The 21665-nt window shown below is 47.4% G+C and overlaps 1 protein-coding gene across 1 annotated transcript in view; it reads left to right on the plus strand.

Moving 5' to 3' along the window:
• Positions 1-21665, plus strand: part of PAPPA (pappalysin 1) — a 181232-nt gene that overhangs the window by 130568 nt on the left and 28999 nt on the right. The window contains exons 14-18 of the mRNA XM_042052475.1: positions 5943-6114; positions 12617-12800; positions 15436-15646; positions 16242-16413; positions 19759-19906. Of these exons, the coding sequence (XP_041908409.1) occupies positions 5943-6114; positions 12617-12800; positions 15436-15646; positions 16242-16413; positions 19759-19906 (887 nt within the window). The remainder of the gene's footprint in view (positions 1-5942; positions 6115-12616; positions 12801-15435; positions 15647-16241; positions 16414-19758; positions 19907-21665) is intronic.

A 21665-nucleotide genomic window follows, 5' to 3' on the forward strand; every position in this document is an offset into this window, starting at 1 on the left:
TTCTAAAGAGTGTAGCAAAAAGATTTTCTTTTGCTTTCTTTGGTGAAACCTTGCCACAGCCTCACTGCTATGGCTTCAAATTTGCTTCTGCAGGGGAGATTTTGGGTTTTCCTCTCTCCATAAGTGGGCACATGCGGGTCTTAGACTCTGTAGACCAAGACCGGCCCCTGGGTACCACACCATCACCTCCTCTGGCCTCTGTGGGGAGGTTCCCTTTGAGCTGCACCCTTTGCTGCCCCAAACAAGCCCCAGGGATTCGTAGCCCACTCCAGCTCTTCTCTTTGTCTTGTTCTCTCCTGCTGTCAGCTTCCCCAACAAGAAATGATGAAGATAAATCTTCAGCAGCAGAACAAATGTAGCCGCTCTTTACAACTCTGGTTATTTTTTTTTTTCCTTTTTATAAGGGGGAAAAAAGGGTTTCCTCGTCTCTTTTTGTTGTGAATTAATGCAGCTTTCTCTTTCCCCGTTTGGCCGCCTTTCCCCTGCCCTGCATTCTGTCATTAAGCACAATCTCTGTCAGCTTGCTTCGGGTGAAATTAATGAATTTCTCACAGAACCGTTAATCATAGAAGCTTTGGTCCGTGACATGTGTTATAATTCAATGGGTTTTTAACCTTCACCCTGTTTTGGTAATTGGCAAACGGCATCATTTGGCTTTTATTAAAGTGGAAGGCGATGCATTTTCTTTGTTTGCCTGGACAGACTCTGGCAGGGAGACCTGTGGGGCTGCTGACGCCCAGCGACACGGTCCCACTTCCAAGCTGGCAGGGTGATGGGGCTTTGAGAGCTTTATCAGTTCAACATGGACCCCCCTGGCAGGAGCAGCTCACACCTCGGGGTGCAGGCAGGCTGGAGGCAGAGCCCACCCCAACGAGAATTTGCCCTGCCAGTGGTGGGGACAGTGAGTGGGACACACTGGCTCGTGCCTCTCCTTTCCCTGGGGCTTACCTTGGGTTGGAGCAAGGATTTTCTGTAAATCTCTGGGCTTAGCTTCATTCTGACCCTTTCAGATTGAAGCAGGGGTTTGCTGCGATCGCTGTCAGAGTCAAACCCAGCAGTACTGAGGTGACATCGCTCATGTGGTCGCTCTCGTGGACCAGATTGGCAGGAAAATACCTTTTTAAGAAAGGGCTTGATCCTTCTTCCAGTCAGCACAGGTTCATCAGTCCCCATCCAGTCCCATGGATTTGGAGAGATATTCAAGGTTCCGTGTTAATACAAGGAGGCAATGTGCTTTAGCTGAAGACTGAAGGAGACAAATTCATTGCCACATTTTCAGTTCATTTTTTTTTTTAAATTTCCACAGCAAGGAATATGGCTAGCAGCTTCTGCATGTATGTTTGGGTTAGAGAGAGAGAACCTGCTCTTGCCTTTAGAATAACCTCTACAGAGGAGAACGCAAACCCATTGTAAGGATAAATATGCTGGAAAAACCCTCAGAAGTTTACACATGTGTGAGTTGTGTATATGGTGGCATAGGACAAAACCAAATTGCCCTTCAGATCTGCAGCCCAAGCTGGCCCAGACTGTGGAAAAGGGAGTTCTTCATGTGTCCAAGAGATAATGTCGTGGCTCTTCTCCTAAAAAGTGCCCACTATGAGCTTTTAGGCTCACCTGAGCTTAGATATGTGTCAGAGCCATCACGAAGGAAACAAATAATTAAGGCACCATGTTAAGATGAGTTATTGGAAAAGTGCTTGACCTCAGGGTTAGGAAAAGAAAGTTTGGCTGCTGTAAGCTTTTTGAAAGAGGAAGTCCTGGATTGTTTTTATGTGAGGAAGGAAGAGCTCCACTTAATTGTTATAATTTTCTATAAACATGTTAAAATACAAATGTTTCTAGGATTGTGTCACTAAGGCCCCAATTTAGCAAAGCCCTGAGCTATTTGCTTACATCCCCCTGTAGTCAAATCTATCAGTGGGACTTAACTGTGCTTTTGAAGTTAAGCACATATTTAAGTGCCTTTCTGAATTGGGGCCAATATTGGCACAGCGAAATACAAATTTAGAGCCCAATGACTGAGCTCATTTAGATTAGGGATGGGCAGAATGGATTTGAATAAAGTAAGAACTGGCTCAGAACTTCAGCCTACATGTGAAGCTGACTCAGTCCAGGGCTTTTTACATCATTGAAACAGTCTGCCTTGATCTGTTTTGAACATGCAATGGAATGTGTGCAAGAAATCCACTGTTCCTTGCACTCACCTTGGCCTGAAGATGTTGTTTTAGGAAATTGTACACTGCCAGGGCAAGAAAAGGAGCAAGTGAATCCTGATGGGGACCTAGTAAAATAAACACTGGTCAGGGAATGTCCCAGGCACGGACACTTGATAAAGTAAATCATCAGAGTGGTCCTTGGGTCCCCGGTGTAGCTTTGCTCCAGACCACTTCATACTTTGATAAGGACTTTTGGGAGTTAGGATAGACCAGGGATGATTTGAAATAGGCAGTTTTGATGAAGTCACGTGATTTTGACTGCAAGAAAATGGGATAAACTGTCCTATGCCAGGAATCAACATGAGTTAAAGCCGAAGTGATTTCATTCTCAGATGCTGTCATACTGCTTCTTTCCTGAGGAATGCACATTTTCTGGAACATGTGATGATTGACCACTGCTAAATGGCAGTACCCATGCAAGAGCTTCTGTAATCCACAAATGGATGTGATGGGTTCTTTGTCTAAACTTCCTACTTGGAGATACTAATTTCTCCATCTTAATTCTGCATTTGCAGAGCTCAATTCAGGATCGTGACTTCAAAATTCATTGGGATTTATGGCTGACAGTAGCTGATACCAAATTGGAACCAGTAGCTAGAGAACCAGAAATATTTAAATTAGAAACATTTGGTGGCAGTGGTTGTTTTCTTACAAAAAGTGAATGGTTGTATTGTTTGTCACTGAAGTCATTCATATAGAGTTACAGACAGAGAGAGCTGCCCAGATGATCTGCTAACCAAGGCATAATCTGGAGCCTGGAGGGGGTGGCTAAAAATGTTCCCTGGCCATTTCAGAAGACCACAAGGGGACTTGTAAACAGAAAGAAGAACATCACAATAAGTGTTTCTTAATGCTTTTGTCTGTGGCGTTTCAGTTCTGTAGGACTTCTAAGCCCAGGCTTGCGCATCTGGTGTCCTGATCTGAACTCCAGAAACCGGATTCTTTTTCTCCTTTACATTGATGGAAATGAAAAGCGATGCCACTGACTGCGGTGACGTTGCTTCAGATTTCCCTCTGTGCAGATTGCAAGGGTTTTCTTGGGCTCATCCTTCCCTCTGAAGCCATTCAAGGCTGAATTCAGTGCTACATTAATTCACATAAGTATTAGATTAAATAAGTCTGCTATTATTTTATTTTTCCAACTTTCGTGGAAGAAGGTTTTCAGATGTTGAGGCAGTTTTGCAGCGGGCAGTCGAGGTTTGCAGTACGTGCTTCCGAGAGTGGCTTGGCAGTAGTGCTCCCTTTTTTCCCCAGTGAGTCAGCTTCCTCAGCACTGCAGCCCTGGCACAGGAGGCACTCGTGCTGCAGCCTCACCAGCTGGGAAATGGAGGGGAGCAAAGTGAGAGCTGGCCCTCATGGGACATGGAACACAGAGGGTTCCACACAGCATCATTCATCATTTACACTCTCTGTCAACATCCAGCTTCAGATATTTTTGCTGATGTCAGCTGAGGATTTACTAAAGCAGCAATGCCATGAGGTTGGTAGGGTTAGGAAGAGGTTGGTAAGGCCCTGCTCTGCTCAGGGAGCTGCAGGGTGTGAGGCTCGTGGTGCCTAAAGGGGTGTGTAAAGCTTGTGGCTCACACCCCTGCGTGATTTGTGTTGGGTGTTTGCAAGGCAATAGCACCTGGCTGTTCTTCTCACCTCGTTTCTCCTCAGTGATGACCACCTGGGCACAAGGATGTGCTGCTCCCTTGTTCTTCTGCTGCTCCATCCACAAGCTTATCGATCGTAACGGAGTGAAACCCATGGCAGTTTAAATCTGTACGCCAGGCTGTGAGTTGCAGTGACTGGAAAACATGTGAAATCCGTGGTCAGTGGTTGGGGATCCTCCTGAAAGCAGGATCACCCTGGATAGGCCAGCTCTAGCAGGGGAGCATCCATTCTGCAGAAGTGATGAGCATCACAGTCGTGCTGATAGACAGGGGTTGCATACGAGGGTGTGGAGTTGGCCAACACAGAGGTGGAATTCTCCTTCCTCAGCCCTGTCAGCAGCGATGCTTTGTGCACCATGAGGAAATAAGATATTTCTGAATGTAGAAATTGTTTATGGCTCATCACACTCCCGGGAAGGGCCAACACTGAACAAGCAACCTTAAATTACAAGCAGCGGGCACTTCCCATATAGCACTAGTCTGGGACAGAGAAATGAGTTGTGCAGGTACATAAATACTGTCATTTAATCTGGTCTAGAGCTCAGTAGAAACATGTGCAGATGTGCTTCTCTGTCAGTAACATGGGGATAACAATACCAGCCCAGGTGTCTCGCAGGGGTGTCATGAAAATTAATTAGATAATGTCTGCATTGTGCTTTGAACACAGCAAAGCACCACGTACATGCTAAGTCAGGGCTTACTAAGCTGAACAGGGCTTTGGTGGCTGTTAACCCTTTTTCTAGGAGACAGGAATAGCTTGCTTGTAATCCATTTCACAATATGTGTTTGATACATTGCTCTCTCTTCTTTCTATACTTTTCTGTTTCAGGCTCTTCCCTACCCAAGAATGTGGTGAAATAAGTCAATGTTTCCCCTCCTGAGAACTAATTTAACTGTATTAAAATTAAATTCTTTTCAACTTCAGCAGAGACATATCACCTTGTAGAGGTCCTTATCCCAGAAATTTCGTCTCTAATCCAGAAACCCTTTGCACATAGAATCATGGAATGGTTTGGATTGAAGGGATCTTTAAAGGTCATCTGCAGTAAACAAGGACATTTTTAACTAGATCTGGTTGCTCAGAGTCCTGTTCAACCTGGCCATGAATTTTTCCAGGGATGGAGCATCCGCAGTTTCTCTGGGCAACCTGTGCCAGTGCTTTACCAGCCTCATTGTGAAAATATTTCTTCCTTCACTCTAGTCTAAATTTTCCCTCATGCTTTAAGACCCTCAACATTTTCACTGCTGTTTTGTTGAGGGACTGACATTTGAACATGTGCTGTAATGTTTGACTCAGGTCATCAGAGATGGTGAAAGATTTTGTGTCAACCAGACATCTCCGTGTAAATAAAAATTAAACAAAAATCTCTTTTAGCAAGTTGTGCTAAATGTTACAATAGTTTTCCAGAGGGAGAACAGACAGTTTCCTTGGGGGAAAGATTTTATGGATGGCAGGACAGCAACTGGAGAGATCTGAAACGACAGCATTCTGCTGAGCTTGATAAGAGCTTATCGACACAGCTACACTGCTGATGTTTGGTGTTCCTTGTGAAGTGGAATAAAATGAATGTGATGATTTCAATCGAGCTGCTCAAAGATAAGAGTGTCTATCTCAGAAACCCCTCCTCAAGTGTGCACACTTATCACTGCCAATATCAGCCCTCCTGAATTCAGCAGATTTAAAATTGGATGGGGCATAAGGACTGCTCTTGGAGGGAGAGTGCTTTCACAGGAGGGCTGGATGGATGGATGGATGGATGGATGGATAAATGGACATTAATACAGAAGTAGGGAGGTCACAGTGCAGTTGAATATTGCAGAACAGAAGATGCTTCTGCAGAATTGCCAGGCTCCTCCCTTTTGCTAGAAAACCTGTAATTTGCTGTCATTGTCACTGCTGTGCCCACTGCCTCTGTCCCTCAGGACATGCACCAAGAGGCTGTGGAGCCCTTTCCTGAGCTGGGTTCAGAACTCTCTGAACAAAGAGTCTGTCAGTCAGACACTGCACTTGTGGAATGGATTGAAATAATCAAATAACAAATAACACCACTACTCCTTGTCTCCCTCCCAGCTGTGTCCACTACTCCTGCAAAGCCACCGACTGCCAGAGGCTGGAGATTGAGAACGCAGTGCTGAACTGCACCGGCGGCACCGGCTGGGACAACGGCGCCCAGTGCAACGTGAGCTGCAGGACCGGCTACATCCTGCAAATCCACAGAGATGATGATCTCGTCAAGAGCCAGGTTTGTCCTGCTGGGGGTTTTTTCGTGATGCACAAGACCAGGATGAGCAAACAACTGTGGAGAAATTGAGAAGTAACTCAGGCTAGACCCTAAAATCTCAGCCCAGCCTTGGGACAAGGTCTTATCCAAATGCTTGTCGTGAGAACAGGAGCCCTTTGACTCTGTAGGAAGAGTTACTGGCAATGAGCAAAGCTCAGATGTTCTCCAAATTTAGAAATTTTCAAACCAAAAAGTTTGTGTTCAGTCCTTCTTTGATCTCACTGGCTTTACTTAGGCGAACAGTGGGGTTGGTGTTTTGGGAGTAGGGTGCTTGTGTTTTTGCACAACAATTTCTCGGCAAAATACCGCATTTTTAGTCCTCGGATTGAGGCTAACAATGTCTTAACTCCTTTGCAGTGTTTCAGTCCATCTGGTCCCAACCACTCCTTGACGTGTACAGCATGGAGGGGACAGAAGAAACCCCCGAACCTTTTTGCTTCCAGACAAATCACCAAAAACCTCCCCCAGCAGGGCAGGAAGTGCTCCCCATCCTCTCTAATCCATGCCTTAATAATCCAGTCCTACAAAACCAGCATGTCTTCATGCAGTGAGGGGGGTATTGAGGAAAACTATAAATTTGTTCAAACATCAAAAAAAAATGCAGGTCCTTTGTGCTGGGGAAGGTGGATGAGGTGCACATGCAGCAAGGCCCTGGGAGCAGGATGCTGGGGATGGGGGGATGCAGGGCTGACACCCCACTTTGTACCCTCATATCTCACGCTGCCACATCCTCTGAGTGTGACATGGGGGTGGTTTCCCCCATCAGCACCTTCTCTCACTGGTTGTGGGGGCAGCAGTCACATCTGGGGCAGCTCTCACATCTGGGCCGGGGGCTGGGGCAGCCGCACTCAGCAGCCTGTCTGTACTTGTGAAATACTGTGTTCTTCATAAGCTCGCAGAGGGGGGAGACAGAGTGGAGGGGAATGAGTCAGCCCTTTCAACTCAATTACAAAACAAATACAGGACCCCGCGAGCTGGGCCTCTTCCATCCTAATTGGCATCAGCACCAGAACCCCAGCTCCAGCTGAGTATTTTTACAGAACAGAAAACAAGTTCTCAAAATGAGCCTGAATGGCTGAACCAGGAAATTGTTGGAAGGGATCTGTACATGGGGTACATGGAGCACGCAGGGATCACAAACCAAATAAAACAGCCTGAGCATGCTTCACCAGCCCTGTGTTATTTAAATGCAAGCATTACCTTTCGGAGAGGCTCGGCCAGCTGGGCATGGTTTTGCTGGGAGAAGTTTGGTTTCAGAGTCTTCATCAGACTCATATGACAGGAGCAGAGGATTTTAGCACCCCTCGCTAACGTGATTCACTGCCTATTACAACACGCTTCCTCTCACCCTGCTCTGCTATTGCACTTCGTTGTCTTTTTCCACCAATAAAACCCCCTGAGGCCAATGGCTTTGTTTTGCTCAGTGCTGTGCATTCACTGTTCAAATCAGGGAAGGAGTGGAGCATCTGAAAGATACACATGACCAGCTAAGCACATTAAGCACATGCTTTAAAAGTTCTATTAGTGGGCTTCAGAGATTTGCTGAAAAGGAACAGACTGTTTCTTTTACTATCATCTTGTTTTATTTCTTTGTGTCAGGTGCTTCTAACTAGAACTTGTGGAACGTGTAGGCAAGAAATGAATTATCTGAGAAAGTCCAGAATGCATGGTCTGGATTTCTCATGTCAAAAGGCATTGTGCTCCTTCCATAATTGCTTCCCAGCTTCAGCTTCTCTTCCAGTCACAAGCATTTGGGGGTGAGAAAGGGCATGTGGATTGTTGTCCATGGTCAGAGGGACTTTCTCTCATGGCTGGGGAACCTTGCATGAAGCTATTCCTTGTTTCACTCTTGTCATTTCGTTGGTTATTTCACTTGTTTGACCAATTTGAGGGTCTAGAGATACTTTTTTTCTCATTTAACTGTCAGTGTGTGGGGCTGCCTGAGGAAGAGGAGAAGGAAGTAGCTTTGCACATGTTGGTGTTTCACACTCTTGGGTAGGAAGGAGACTGAGCTGAGGAGCAACATCTCAAAGAGCAGACTAACCATCAGTGGCCCACAGCCGCTGCATGCTGGTGAAGGTGATTCAGAGACCAGTGGAAACACCCTGGTTTAGCATCTGAACCACATTTGTCATCCCTATTTCATTGAAAGGCAGAAAAAAAGGGCAAAGAGAGAATTAAAAGCGAAATTTTCAAAAGCACCTCGGTGATGTAGGGGCACAAGTCACATTTCAAATCAATCTTTTACATCTAAAGGGTCTTTGAAAATCTTCTTAACAGTTTCTGCACTTTCTGGTCTCTGTGTCTTCTGAAGCCACCATTTTAATCAGTCTTGAGGCAAAACATTCATTCATTCCTTCTCTGAGAAGCTCCCATTCCCAAATTCTGTTAAAACCCCGTAAAATCACCAAACCCTGAAACCCGTCAGCACTCTGTGCAGCAGAAACTGTTTGTTGCTTGAAAGGAAAAAGAAAGCTGAGCTGTTTTCAAACTCTTGGGCTCTCTCTCATCCTCATTTAGGGACTTCAACAACAACAACAACAACAAAGGGGTTTGCATAGCGATGGAGCAAAATCCTTCATGTATCTTTCTCACAAAGAAGATATTGGGGATGTTTTCATTCTCCCTCCCTGATTTCTTCCCACCCCCCCGGCAATTCCATCGCTCTTCCTTGTCTTCTCCCTCTTTCCCCCCTTTGTCTTTCACTGCTTTCCTCCCCCTTGTCCTTCACTGAAAGCCCCGCTCATTCAGTTACTTGTTGTCATCTCTCCTTGAAGCTACCACCACTGCTGCTCTGGTCAAGAGGTGTTATTTAAAACCCAGCAGCTCCCTAATGTTGTGCAAAGGCATCATCAATCATGCCAGGAAAAGAAAGCACGGCTCATGTGGGTTCAATTAGAGGCACAGTAGTGGGCAGAAGTGGAAGAATACTTAGAGGGGAGGGCACAGCTGTTCATTTTTAAGGAGAGGAAACTTCACACGTGAAGCATCGCTTGAAGAAGGAGCCGGCTGGGATCTTGGGCAGCAGGAAGGAGACATGAATTCTCCCAGGCTGTTAAAAGTCCCGAGAAACAAATCTTTCTGGCACCAGCTTTGTTTAAGTTTGCATCCTCTTCACTGCAATGCACACTGTATCTTTGGAAGCCCCTTTCCTCTCCCTGCTCTTTCCTCCTTGCCCACCATCCCTCCTTGCATAAGCCTCCTTTGGAAGGCAGGACGTGAAGGGAAGCAGTTGCTGTGATGCCAGTCAAAGCAGCACAAAGTGCCCAAAGTGACAGCTAATAAACCAGATGAGAAAGCCAAGTGCTTCATGTGGGCTGCTGTGAGCTGGGTGACCTTGTCAGATCAGACAGGCTAAACAGGCACGTGCCTGCTCAGCTCCGGGTGGGAGAGCTGCAAAGGGAGAGGCAGATGCTGCCACTAAGACCCAGTGCCAGATCCAAGGGCTGAGCCCATCAGAAATACCCCCATGGTGTGGCATGGAGCTGGGGAGGGACAGGATCCTGCTCAGCAGCCGGGGTGCTGTCCCTGGGCAGTGCAGTGACACACCCTCAGGTGTGACGCTGCAAGAGGGGAAAGCCAAAAGCTGGTGGGTGCCATCAGCGGTGATTTCCATGATAAGTTTGTCCTCTGTACTTCCAATCAGAGCCGCTGGCCTTTGTTTCCATTGCAGGGAATGCTCTCTGCTGTGTCCTGCTGCAGAATTACATGTGCTCCTGTTGCTTGAAGTGATGACATGATAGACATGCTCTAAAATGTGCCATTATTATGTCTGACCTTGAAAACCTCAGCTTCCATCATGCCAAACATGGAACAAATTACTGGGAAAAGCTGAGAAGCCAGGGTCTTACCCTCATGGGCACAGCTTCTCTGCTTGGGAATGTCCTTCCCAGTGTGCCAGGAAGAGGAAGAGCCATAGGGGTCTGAGAGGACTCTTACAGGTTAGGTTGGGGTTTTTGTGGGGAAGGTACCATGGGGAAAAACCCAGAGATGAAAATGTGGAGACACTAATTACTAACTTTTTCACATCAAGGTCTAGAACAGGGGCACAGACAAAGGGCAGTGGGAGTACAGCTGTAGAGAGGGATCTCTTCCAAAGAGAGGGGATCCCAGGCCCGTGGCATTTCCAGCAGGTTCTGGTGTCCCAGAGCTTCCTGCTAGCAAAGGCCACGGCTGCAGCTGAAATACTCTCACAAGTGGTAGCTTGGGCAAAACATTCCTTTTGTACGGTGTGGCTGTCACACACAGATATTGCTCCTGTTTAAATTTTTCTGTTATATTCAGGTTTCTGAGTTTGCACTGTTTATTTGGTGTTCTGCAGAGGTACATCTGATGTGCAACCGGTCAGTTTCTCATTAGAGAAGCTTCCTCGTGCACCACACTGTGTCTCAGCAGCCAGCATCAGCTAGTAGGAACACTCATTTATTCCTAAACTCAGAATCACAGCAACACCAATAACTGTATTCCTGGAGCTGAATCTCTTATTGATAGAGCCTCTCTATGTTCAGCATGGATCCAGTATCCAACATGAAACTATGCAAGACCTATTTCTTTTCCATAACATTTGGATAGCCCCTGACATCATTAGCTTGATTTTATTGACATCAATAGCTTGGGTTTATGTTTTAAGTTCCAGCAGCCATGGTGCTGCTGTGTTATTTGATGATAGCATCTGTTAAAGGGAAATGGAGCAGCTCATCCTGGAGTGCTGATGGTTTGCAAGACATGGGAATGTGCTGTATTATCCCTTCTCCTGTGGCCATCACACTGCAACCCCCTGGAAGCACCTTCAGGACATCAACTGCCTGCAGTTCGTATACAATTTTTAATAATACAGGTATTCTGATAAACAACAAAGGCAGAATTAACAGCCACTGGGGAGTGAAATGGTTGGGAATGAGAACACACAGTGTCACTTCACCTGATGGCTCTGAGTATCCCAGAATGTGCTACTCTGAGTTTGTAGAAAAGGCATTTTTTTCCATCAGCAATGCTCCCTGTTTAAATAAACTCCAGTCTAGAAAAGGGGTTTTGTGCCCACTTGGGAAGTGTCCAGTTTCTCAGCTCTGGGACTGCTTTTTCCATTCTGAATGCAACCATATATCAAAGGGAGACAGGTCTGAACTTCTGTTGAAACCATTAGGGTGTTTTTGCAAAAAGGGAATCCAGGTCTCTTTGATGTGTGCTAGAAAAATTCCCCTTCCTTTTATAAACCCAGATCAATGGCCGGCGGTGCAAATCTCCTGTGAGCATACCAGCCCTGAATAAAATACTCCCTGGAGGCAGAGGAGTGCTGCTGTAAGGCTTGGTCAGATTCCTCACCAGTATCTTCCCCTTCTCACGTTTGGGTTTCTCACATTTCTTAACCTCTGTCCCTCTCTTTATTCTGGTGTGGAGGCAAGAGTTAAATTCTTCACTTCTAGTCTTCAATAATTTTCCATTTTTAATTAGAAAGTGGATATGTTGTTTACTCAGTTCTCTTTGCCAACATCTGTTTGTCCCTCATTTGCCCAGTAAATTCATCTGAGCTTTGGATGGGTGGCTCCTTTACCTCCCCCCATTTCTCTCCTTTGCCCCTAGCACTCCAGGATCCCAGTGTGCTGTGCAGTTTGGATTATTCCTCAGATCCATAGAAGTGTAGCTTCTGTGTTGCTGTGATGGTACAGTGACTTTGGGGAAGTCAGAGCACGGGCACTGGTTCTGTGTACAACCTCTCAAGTTCCAGGTGCCAGTTATGGGCAGGATGCTCTTGGGTCTGTCCATAGCAAACTCCTCCTGGAGAAGGTCTGTCTCTCAGGCATTCATGTCCATGGTGTCAGGACAGCAGGGCCTTGATTCTGTGTGGAGCCTTGGGGCACTCTGACAGAAGCCACAACAGCAGCTGTCAGTGTCTGCACACAAGGTTGATGTGGCCCAAAGCCCTTCCCCTGGGATCCCCATTCAAGGGTGACTGACACCTCTCGGGAGAGCCGTGGATGAGAGTCCCAAATGGCTTCATGTCAGCTTGGCTTTTACTTCAAACCCAAGAGTGAGTTTGACTACTCGGAAGCACAGGGGGATCCCCTTGGAGTGGCTGTGTCACCGCAAAGGTGACAGGGATGGGGGACAGCTGTCAGCTCCAAACAGCTCAGGCTTGTGCTCCTTTCCAATGGCAGGGCAGAGCAGCAGCTTCCCTGCTTGTCTCAGGAGGCCAGACAAGAGTTTGGATTATTTGTAGAGCTCCAGTCTTTCTATGGAAGTGCTTTGGTGCCCCCCCCGGGGGGGGGGGGGGCGGCCAGAAAATCCTGTTTCTCTGTTATGAGCCTTGGTGGGTTTGGTAGCTGCTGTCCAAGTGATGATGGTAGGGACCAAGACATGGCTTTGCTTAACTTGTGAGCCAAAATAATGGCTATTAGTAGGCTTGAAATGGTTTTGATCTGTCCCTTGCTGGCTGTGGTGGCTGTAGCCGTGTGTCTTTTTCCAGATGGAGTCCAGTGTCACCATGACTTGCATGGATGGGAAGTGGAACAAGCAGGTGACCTGTGAGCCCGTGGACTGTGGTGTCCCAGACCAGTACCATGTCTACCCAGCCACCTTCAACTGCAGTGAGGGGACCACCTTTGGCAAGAAATGCTCCTTCACGTGCCGACCTCCTGCTCTTCTGAAAGGTATTGGGGGTGTCTGTGCAGCGACCTGAGAGAAACAGCTAACACAGACTGCTCCTAGGAATACATGTTGCTGTTGCTGTTGGTTTAGAATTATTCAGGATATTTTAAGTAGGAAGAATTATGGGACTCTACGGAAGGTTTATTTGTATTAGAAGTTAAGTTCCTTTGCATCTCTCTATTACCTTACTTTGACCTTTCCTTGATCGTGGCTGGCCAGGCAGTAATGACAGGGAATATTGCTTCCATACAACCAAAACATGGAAAAGTCATGGGGATAAATCAGATTGAACTCTCTCATCTTCTTTCCCATGCTTTGTCTGTTTCCACTGTCTGTCTCCCTTCTATGCCTCCTCCATGTATTTGGAAAGGCAAAAGAAGAATGAAAAGCCCCACGCCCCAGTGGCACAGACCCCCGTCACTGCTTTTTGTAATCCACCATCACCCTTCTCCTTTTCCACGCTCACCTTGCTCTACTCTGACCTTCCTCTCCTCTTCTTGTTTGGGACTCTTTACTTTTTCCTTTTTTCTTTAATTTTTTCCCCTAGAAAGAATATAGCTTTCTGCCCTCTTTCCTTTCCGCATCTACCTTCTTCCCTGCTACTTTTCTGCTAACATCTGCATCCTCTTCTCCGCACCATCAACTCTTCTGCTCGCTGGCACATTTCCCTCTTTGATCTGGGCCTCAGGAAGCAAGAAAAGATACCATTGTTAATTTGAAGGAACATTGGACCCAAATTAACTTGTCCATCTTCCAGTGGAGTAAACTTAACTGCTGTTGTCAACTCAGATACAAACACTGCATACGATTTTTTTGTACCTGTGGTTTCTCCTTTTCTGCTGGGATTCATTGCAAACCCCAAAAGGGAAGGCATGGGAAGTGTTCTTCATTTCAGGGAAAGGCTATGTTGATTTCTTCATATATAAGGAAATTGCTTAGTTCTTTTTAACTCTGATGGAAGATAGCCACAGCAGCCAACACACAGTCAAAGTTATGAGTACTCAAAGGGTAGTTAAGAGAAAATTAAGACTACTTTTTAACAAAAACCTCCCTTTTTCTGTTTATACACTCAGAGGGCCATCTTCAACAAAAGCTATTTTATCATTTAAAGTGCTTCAAATTTTTTTGAGCGGGCAGTGAAAATAATTATACTCATCATGACCAACAAGAGCTGATGACTCCGGGGTAGCTGGAGGGATGACAACCAACCCCAGGTCAGGGGCTGCACCTCTGGTGTGTAGCATCACTTCACTTTTGTCCAGAAGCGCTGTGAGCTGTGAGGTAAAGGCACTGTTCGGTGTAGAGCCGTCACTGATGACTAATAATGTTGCCACTAAGCTTCTGGAGAACAGCGCTCGAGTGACTCATGCCTAATTCAATCACTGACGTCATGACAGCCACTGTTGGTAATGTCACAGCTTATCGCTTTGCAGTGGCAAGTATGATATCACCACGGCTGGGCTGGGAGCTGCTGCATGAGTCAGAGCAGAGGAACATGCTGGTGCTCCAGAAAAGAACTCCCTTCTGCACAAAATACCTCTGCAATCATCTGCAGTTGGGGAGGGGAGAGAGAAATCCAGGGCTGATTTAATGCGGCTTCTCTTATCTTTGAGGGCAGGGCAGGAGGGCTCCTCCACATACCTTCCTGAGCCCTCCAGAGCCTTTTGTTTTCTTCTTTGAATTCCAGCCTCATGCTCGGGCTCTCTTCCTCCCCTCGCAGAGAGATGGCATTGCTCTGGGGTTAGCAGTTTGTCAGTATTATTTCGGATAACTCCGAAGTTGGCTCACTGTTGAAAATATGTCTTGTGGGTTGAGAAGAGTTCCTGCAGCAATGCTCGGGGATTTCAATGGAGTATTAGGGATTTTTGAAGGGTTAGTGGCTCATAGCTGTGCTTTGTTTCTTAGGAAAAGCTTATTCCTTTTCAACATATGGTATAAAATAACAAAGAATGTAAAATACACTGAGACTGGGCTACTTTTAGCTTAACCTTCTGAAGTCAAGTAGGTCATAGCAGAGGCAAATAGATCTATTGTACCTTTTACCTTTGAGGTGTTGGCCAAGAAAGCTTCCTGAGGAAAATGAGTCTCTAATGAGTATTATGAATCGTATTTATCACAGTAGTCCCCAAGGACTGAGAGTCCCCAGCTGAGAATGGCTCCTCATTGTGTTGGAGTAGTGACTCTAATACTAACAGATGCTGCTCCAAAAGGCTCCAAATTGAAATAAAAGGGACAGATTCAGGAAAAAGATATAACACAGAAGCAGAATGAAGAATGTGATGGCACCAAACCCTCTGTTAAAGCCATGGCTTTGGAGAGGAGGGGGTTGGTGTATGAAACAAGTTTCCTTTCAGAGAGGAACAAAATAAGGAAGAGAAATACAAAAGATGACAAAGCCTGTGTGGCTTCCCCTATGCTATAGCATTTCCTGAAATAAGCACTGCCTGCCTGTCACCTGAAAGCAGAGTTCTTAATGATTTAATGACATCATCTAGAGCGAGAGAACACACAGGACATGTGAATGTTCAGTGCAGTTGGATTTGTCAAATCGGCTGAGGGGGCTTTTGATGCATTATGGGTGTAATGACATTTCAAAAGAAAATAGTCCTGCTGGACGTCGCTCACTGTTCTTCTCAGGAAACAACAGCAACTTGACCTGCATGGAGGATGGGCTGTGGTCCTTTCCTGAGGCCCTGTGTGAGCTGATGTGTCGAGCACCCTCCGTCGTCCCCAATGCGGATCTCCAGACCACTCGCTGCCGAGAAGACAAGCACAAAGTGGGCTCATTCTGCAAGTACAAATGCAAACCAGGTTACCACGTCCCTGGATCCTCCAGAAAATCAAGAAAGTACGTGAAAGACTAAAGCTATGCCATCAGCCTGATTCAGAAAGCCATGAGTTAAATTTATTTTGGGAAGGGGGTGTTTATCACAGACTCCACGTGCCATAGGGAATAGCATGGAGCAATTCCTTCATGCAGGTGTCTGTGCTGTGTCAGTTTAGGCACCCAGCTCCCTTAGGCTTCTTTGAAAATCCTGACCAGTGCTCAAAAAACAGACTTTACCTTAGAAACACCCCTTTGATATGCAGCCTGGGGAGTCCCCTTTGAAACCCTGCAAAAAAGGGTTAGTGCTGTCGTATACTTCTGACTCTGCACAAACCCACTTCAAACCAACCACAGCCCACAAGCCTGGGAAGCTGAGTTCTTGGGAGATGTGTCCAAGGCCAAAAGAGGAGTTTAGGCTGGGCAGCTCAATGTTGGTTTTGCAAATAATCGTTATTTTTGCTCAGAGACCTCATGACGCAGATTCACAACTTGTTCTCCAAGTGTTAAAAGCTCGAGCACACCCATCCCCTGCAACCTGCTAGCAGAGCTCAGAGGCTTTAGAGGCTCCCAGCTGACTCAGCCACTCACTAAATGTTGCTTTTTTCTGCACAAAAAGGCGAGCCTTTAAGATCCAGTGCACACAAGATGGCACGTGGCTGCCAGGCGCCTGCGTGCCCGTCACCTGTGACCCTCCACCTTCCAAGTTCCACGGGCTCTACCAGTGCTCCAATGGCTTCCAGTTCAACAGCGAGTGCCGGATCAAGTGCGAGGATGATGACAGTGAGTCGGTGAGTCTCCCTTACCCGAGCTACCTCAGCCCATACAAGTCTGGCTTTACCATATCTTCCCTAAGGACACTGGTCTTGGAGAGGCCGAGGGACAATGAGTTCTTCCAAGAACAGAGAAATGCAGAAGAGAAAAACATAATTAAAGTAGAGGGAGAGCCTGGGAATATTATTTTTATGACAGCAGTAACAGTATTAACTATTAGCTGCAGAGGATTAGAAGTGACTGACTTACTGTTTCTGGACAGTAAGTGGCAGAAAGCTCTGCCTCAGTGGCTTTGTGATCTGGCTAGAAAATACAGAGCAACGAATGAAAGTAAGTAGAATGTGAGTTATCTGCACTTATCCCATTTGTTCATTCTGTTTCACCTTGCTTTTCTCTCCAGTTCTTACCATTGTATGTTTGTGTGTCTTGTGATAATTTAATGCCATAGGGATTGCAACTACTCAGGTGAACTCTCTCTAAACTTCCATGTTTTTCTGGCTGTGAAGGTGTCATTTGGCATCAGAGGTCAGATCCTCCTCTGGCACAAATCAGCGTGTTGCCTTTGGCTTCCTGGAAGCTCTGTTCACTGATATGAGAAGGTCTGGCCTCTACTATCTTGTTTGAAATGCCTAGTTTTCCTCACCAGAGGTAATTATAGTTTGTGAGATAAGTAGCTTCTCCCAGAAGTGGTGCTGCTGCTGCTCCCTGCGGTTGGGAAGAAAAAGTGGGGATGTGGAATCTGCAGCTATGGCAGGCACTGCATGGAGCAGGGAGTGCTCTGACAAGGGCTGTTTAATTTCATTCCAGAATCTGAGGACATTTAAAAAGGTACCAACCCTGCCCTAGGGCCGGTTATGTGAAAGACACCTCTGGTAGCTGCTCCGCAGGTTAAAAGCCCCTGTTCCCTGCCCTCTGGCCTGCCCTCTCCACAGGGACAACAGGCAGAGCCCCGGCATTTCACATCAGGGCACCTGGAGAAGTTTTCCTTGTTCAAGACTTGGAGTGAGGTTGTGAGCAGTGTGAAATGAGAAGTTGCAGGCGTGAGTGCAGAGTGGGTGGGAGCTCTGGGATATGGCAGCTGTGGCTTTGTGCGTCCACCACTTGCTCAGAGGAGTCAGCATGGCTGGTGCCGTGTTCCAGCACTGCCAGTGCAGGGCAACTGGGACCTCCAGGGCAATGACAGCTGGTGGAATGGGTTGTCTTCGCTTTTAAGCGGGGTGAACATAAAGAGGAGCAAGCAGTGGAGTCAGGGTTACAGCAGTAATGAAGTGAGCTCTGGAAAGAGAGAGATGCAGCTCTGTCTGCATTCACTGGGAGGGACAGGAAAGCACCTTGGGCAAAGGAGCAGATAACATCTTGAGAAAGGGATTTACAGTGAAAAGTATTTTCAGTTATCCCAGCAAATAGGCTACAGAAGAAGAGGGAGGACTCCTGGCACAAGCCAGAACCACTTGAGAGGTGTTAATTATTTAAGGATTAAACCCCACTAAGTCTCTCTCAGCTATATAAGGTGATAATACACGTTGCATCCAAGCAAGAAACCCAGCAGGGATTTTCACAAGAGATTTTGCAGGTCAGGGAATGATGGACAGTATGTTACTATAGCAATGGATATCCTGGGATCTCCGAGTATGTTGCTGAAACTATATAAGAGTACCCTCAAGCACAGCCAGCTCCAGGAACATAAATCAGGTTTCATGGCTCACCTTTGAGAATCATGTTTGAACCCTGGCATGGAAATTGCAAGGGAAGTGCACCACATTTGCTAAAACAGCAAATTGTGCTCAATTATCATTTAGCAATTTATTCCTGACTTTGTCACCATGCTGAAAGATCATTACTTGGCTGCACATACAGCATCTCTTAATCACCAGGAACGTAATGGTCATTTAAGCAGGTACCTCCCCTGGCACCAGAGCAAGGGTCTTCCATTTCTGCATATTGTACACAAATCATATGAACAGTCAGATCTAAATTAATCAATCTCTGCCAAACTGGCCCTTAGGTGAGAATCACCAAGCTGGATCACACCCTGAGTCCATCTGCTCCATTATCCTTTCATATGATTTCCTTATTACTTCTGGCAATGGCCAGATGTCTAGAGAAGGGGAAGCAGGTCCCACACCGTAGTCTGCTGCTAAGACCACTTTGCATCTCACTAAACATTGTGTTCATTAACAAAGCTGAGCAAAAAAAGGGAAGCATTAGGACATTAAGGACAAGACTAACACTGAAGGCTGTGCCCTCTTCCATGCCGGTACCAGGGGCTTATGCAGGTCCCTGTGCAACAATGGGTGTGGGTCGTAGGGGAGAGCTCCTCCAAAAAGTTCAGCAGCCCCGCAGGGATCCCAGTATAGACAGCACATTAAAGGATCCCCAAAGATATCCAGCACAGTCTCCAAGAGCAGGGTGGGTAGATTGTAGGCAATGTGCCTGGAATGAAAACGGGTGAGGAGAAGCAGAGATCCTGCATGGTTCTCCCACCCAGCAAGGCCCCCACAGGAGGTTTGGAGCCCAACCACAGCAGACATCCTCCTGTTGAATGTCCCACATTGCCCCATGGCAGTCGGGTTCGCAGATCCCACAGAAGAGCTTGTTTGCACAGAAATCCCCAGTGCCATGAGGATAGATCTGACAATAGATTGCCTGTGCACTCCTTTGTTGTTTTTAAAGGGCATGATATTTCCCCTCGGACTTTGGTATTCATTCTCCAGTATCATACAGAGAATCTTTTCTATAAGAGAAATGTCATATTCTATTCCTTGCCCCTTCCCACACCAGAGGATTTTTATCTCCTCCCCACCTGCCTCTGTGCGTGTCCATCTCAGCCCCTTTGCCTGCTGTCACTCAAGGCAGCCAAGCTCTAAAGAGCACGTTCTGCCCTGCTAAGCTCATGTTCCGCTCTCCCTTCCTCCTTCAGACGGCCGTTGGGGATTCTTTCTTTTTCAAGACAAAGATGATGTAACTGGTTAGAAATTGCGAAGAGGAAAAAGGTTGTCTGCATTCAACACCAACCTTCAACAAGGAGGAAGGCAAACGGGGTGAAGGCACCTTTATTGCAACAGGAGTGGGGCTGTTGTAAGGTGGAGAGCTTGCAAGGGGCTTGTAAAGACCTTGAATTGCACAGAAGAGATGTCTGTGTTTGTGTGTGTGTGTGAGAGAGAGAGCAGTGCAGGTTTCGTTTTCTTTAGTCTTTGGAAGAAAACTCCTTCTTGCCCCCCCCAGGGCTGGCAGTCCCAACCAGGAGCTTTTCCAGCTCCAGCAGAACTTTGCTCACAGCTCAGCTCTGCTCACCTCTCACCTCTCAGCCTCTCCTGGCTATTTCTGTGTCAATCCTCATTATCTCCTTCTCTCATTCCCAGGGCCGTGGGAGCAATGTGATCCACTGCCGGAAGGATGGCACCTGGAGCGGGTCCTTCCACCTGTGCAGGGAGATGCAGGGGCAGTGTGCTCTGCCCACCCAGCTCAACAGCCACCTGAAGCTGCAGTGCGCCGGCGGCTACGGCATAGGTGGGTGAGCACCCCTGGACACCTGTCCCCAGGTGGGAGCAGACAGCAGGACACCAGGAAGAGGATGGGAATGACAGGGAGGGAGGAAGGACTCCTTCAAGTCACCTTCTGTGGGTGTGTTTGCCCAAGTGAGAACCTGCTATGGGAGGCTTTTCAGGGAAATGCTTTTAGCAAAGGTGAAGCTCTGAGAGCATCATGTAACATGCTCTGACTGCAGGTTCCTTGCAGGGCTTCCAGTTTCATGGTGTCCCTTCTTGGCCAGCTGGTTTTCAGGGGCAGCAGCATGCCAGGCTGTGCCAGAGACACATCCAGTCTGCAAAATACATGCAGGGATTGTACCTGCTTCTGCTCTTACACTTTTGTAATGTCCCACTCCTTCAGCCACGTGCACAAACCCGGCGCTCCAGAGGCTGAAAGGCAGGGAGGTGACAGGAGAATGCAGCACCAGGATAATTCAGGTCTCCCCAGAAACAGTATGAGACCAGCTGAGCATCCCCTTTGGTATGACAGTTGTTTAGGAGCTGTTTTAAAAGGTCCACTTTCCTCCTTCTTTCTGGGGTACCTGTTCCCTCTGCAAGGGTGATGAACCCTGCACTCATCTTGGCTTTGTATCACCCAGGCGCAGGGAGGGACAGACGCGGAGCCGTCCACACAATATTGTATTTTCAGCTCCCATTTTGGGGGTCTCCCTGCTGTAAGGGCTGCAACAGGAGCTGCACTGCGTGCAGCCCACACAGGTTTGCGAGGCCCCTTCCTGCAGTCCCCCTCCCAGCCCCTGCCATCCCCCTCCTGCCTCCGCCTGTCCCTTTGAACTTGGAGAAATTTCCTCTTTGCGCGGCTCCCTCATTATATCGCAGCCATGCGGAGGACCACGAGCCTCCTTGTGTTCCCTCCCTGGGGAGGAGAACACGACCTGGATGAGATCACCGCTCTGTAATGATGCCAATTACAGATCATATATCAAAACAATTCCGACCCGCTCCTCTCCATGAGCGTGGTGGAGCGCGGGAGAGCGAGTGGCAAGGAGGCTGCGGCGACTCTTAATGTGGAGAGGCGTTTTACCCTTGAGACGAGGTTACCTCCAGGGCCAGACAGGTTTTTGCAAGGAGAGAAACCCCAGTTCCTGGTTTGCAGGGGATCATCTTTGTGCTGGGTGCCTGCCAGCTCTCACTCCTCTCTCAGTGACTGTTGGCAGGTGCCAATCCCAGGGACTGATGGCCCTGACCCCGGGGTTGGACCACACAGCATCATGGAGGTGAGGGATGCGTGGGGCAGACCCCCCACAAGAGTGTGGCTCTCTCTGGAGAGGGATTTAGAGCTCAGAGAGGGCAAAGCAGCCGCTAGGTCTCATCCTCAGCAGATGGAGACATACCACACACTTTGTAGGCTCACCCAGCACCAACTTTTGGGATCAGATGTTGGGGTTTTCCTCTCTTCCTTGCATTTTTGAAAGTCTGATCAACGTCCTTTTGAAAAGGTGCTCTCCTGCCACTCATTCACTATGGGGGTGGTGTCAATGGCCCTTGGAGCCACTACCAGGTGTCCTGGGAAAGCAAAACAAACCCCAAGCACTCCCCATCTTTCCAGCCCAGGTCTGGCTGCTCCCACTGACTCCTCCAAGTGGAGCATGTGGGAAGGCAGAAGCAGGTGGGAAAATAATAGCAACCAGTCATGGTCACTACGAATCCCACACACCTTCGGTAATTCCTCAGACACCTAATCTGCCCTTCCAGGCTGAGGCGTGTGTTGAGCCAAAGGT

This window comes from Corvus kubaryi, unplaced genomic scaffold (assembly GCF_017639235.1).
Source record: "Corvus kubaryi isolate FWS band 111438036 unplaced genomic scaffold, C.kubaryi_AGA036_p1.0 78, whole genome shotgun sequence".
Classification (NCBI taxonomy): Eukaryota; Metazoa; Chordata; class Aves; order Passeriformes; family Corvidae; genus Corvus; species Corvus kubaryi.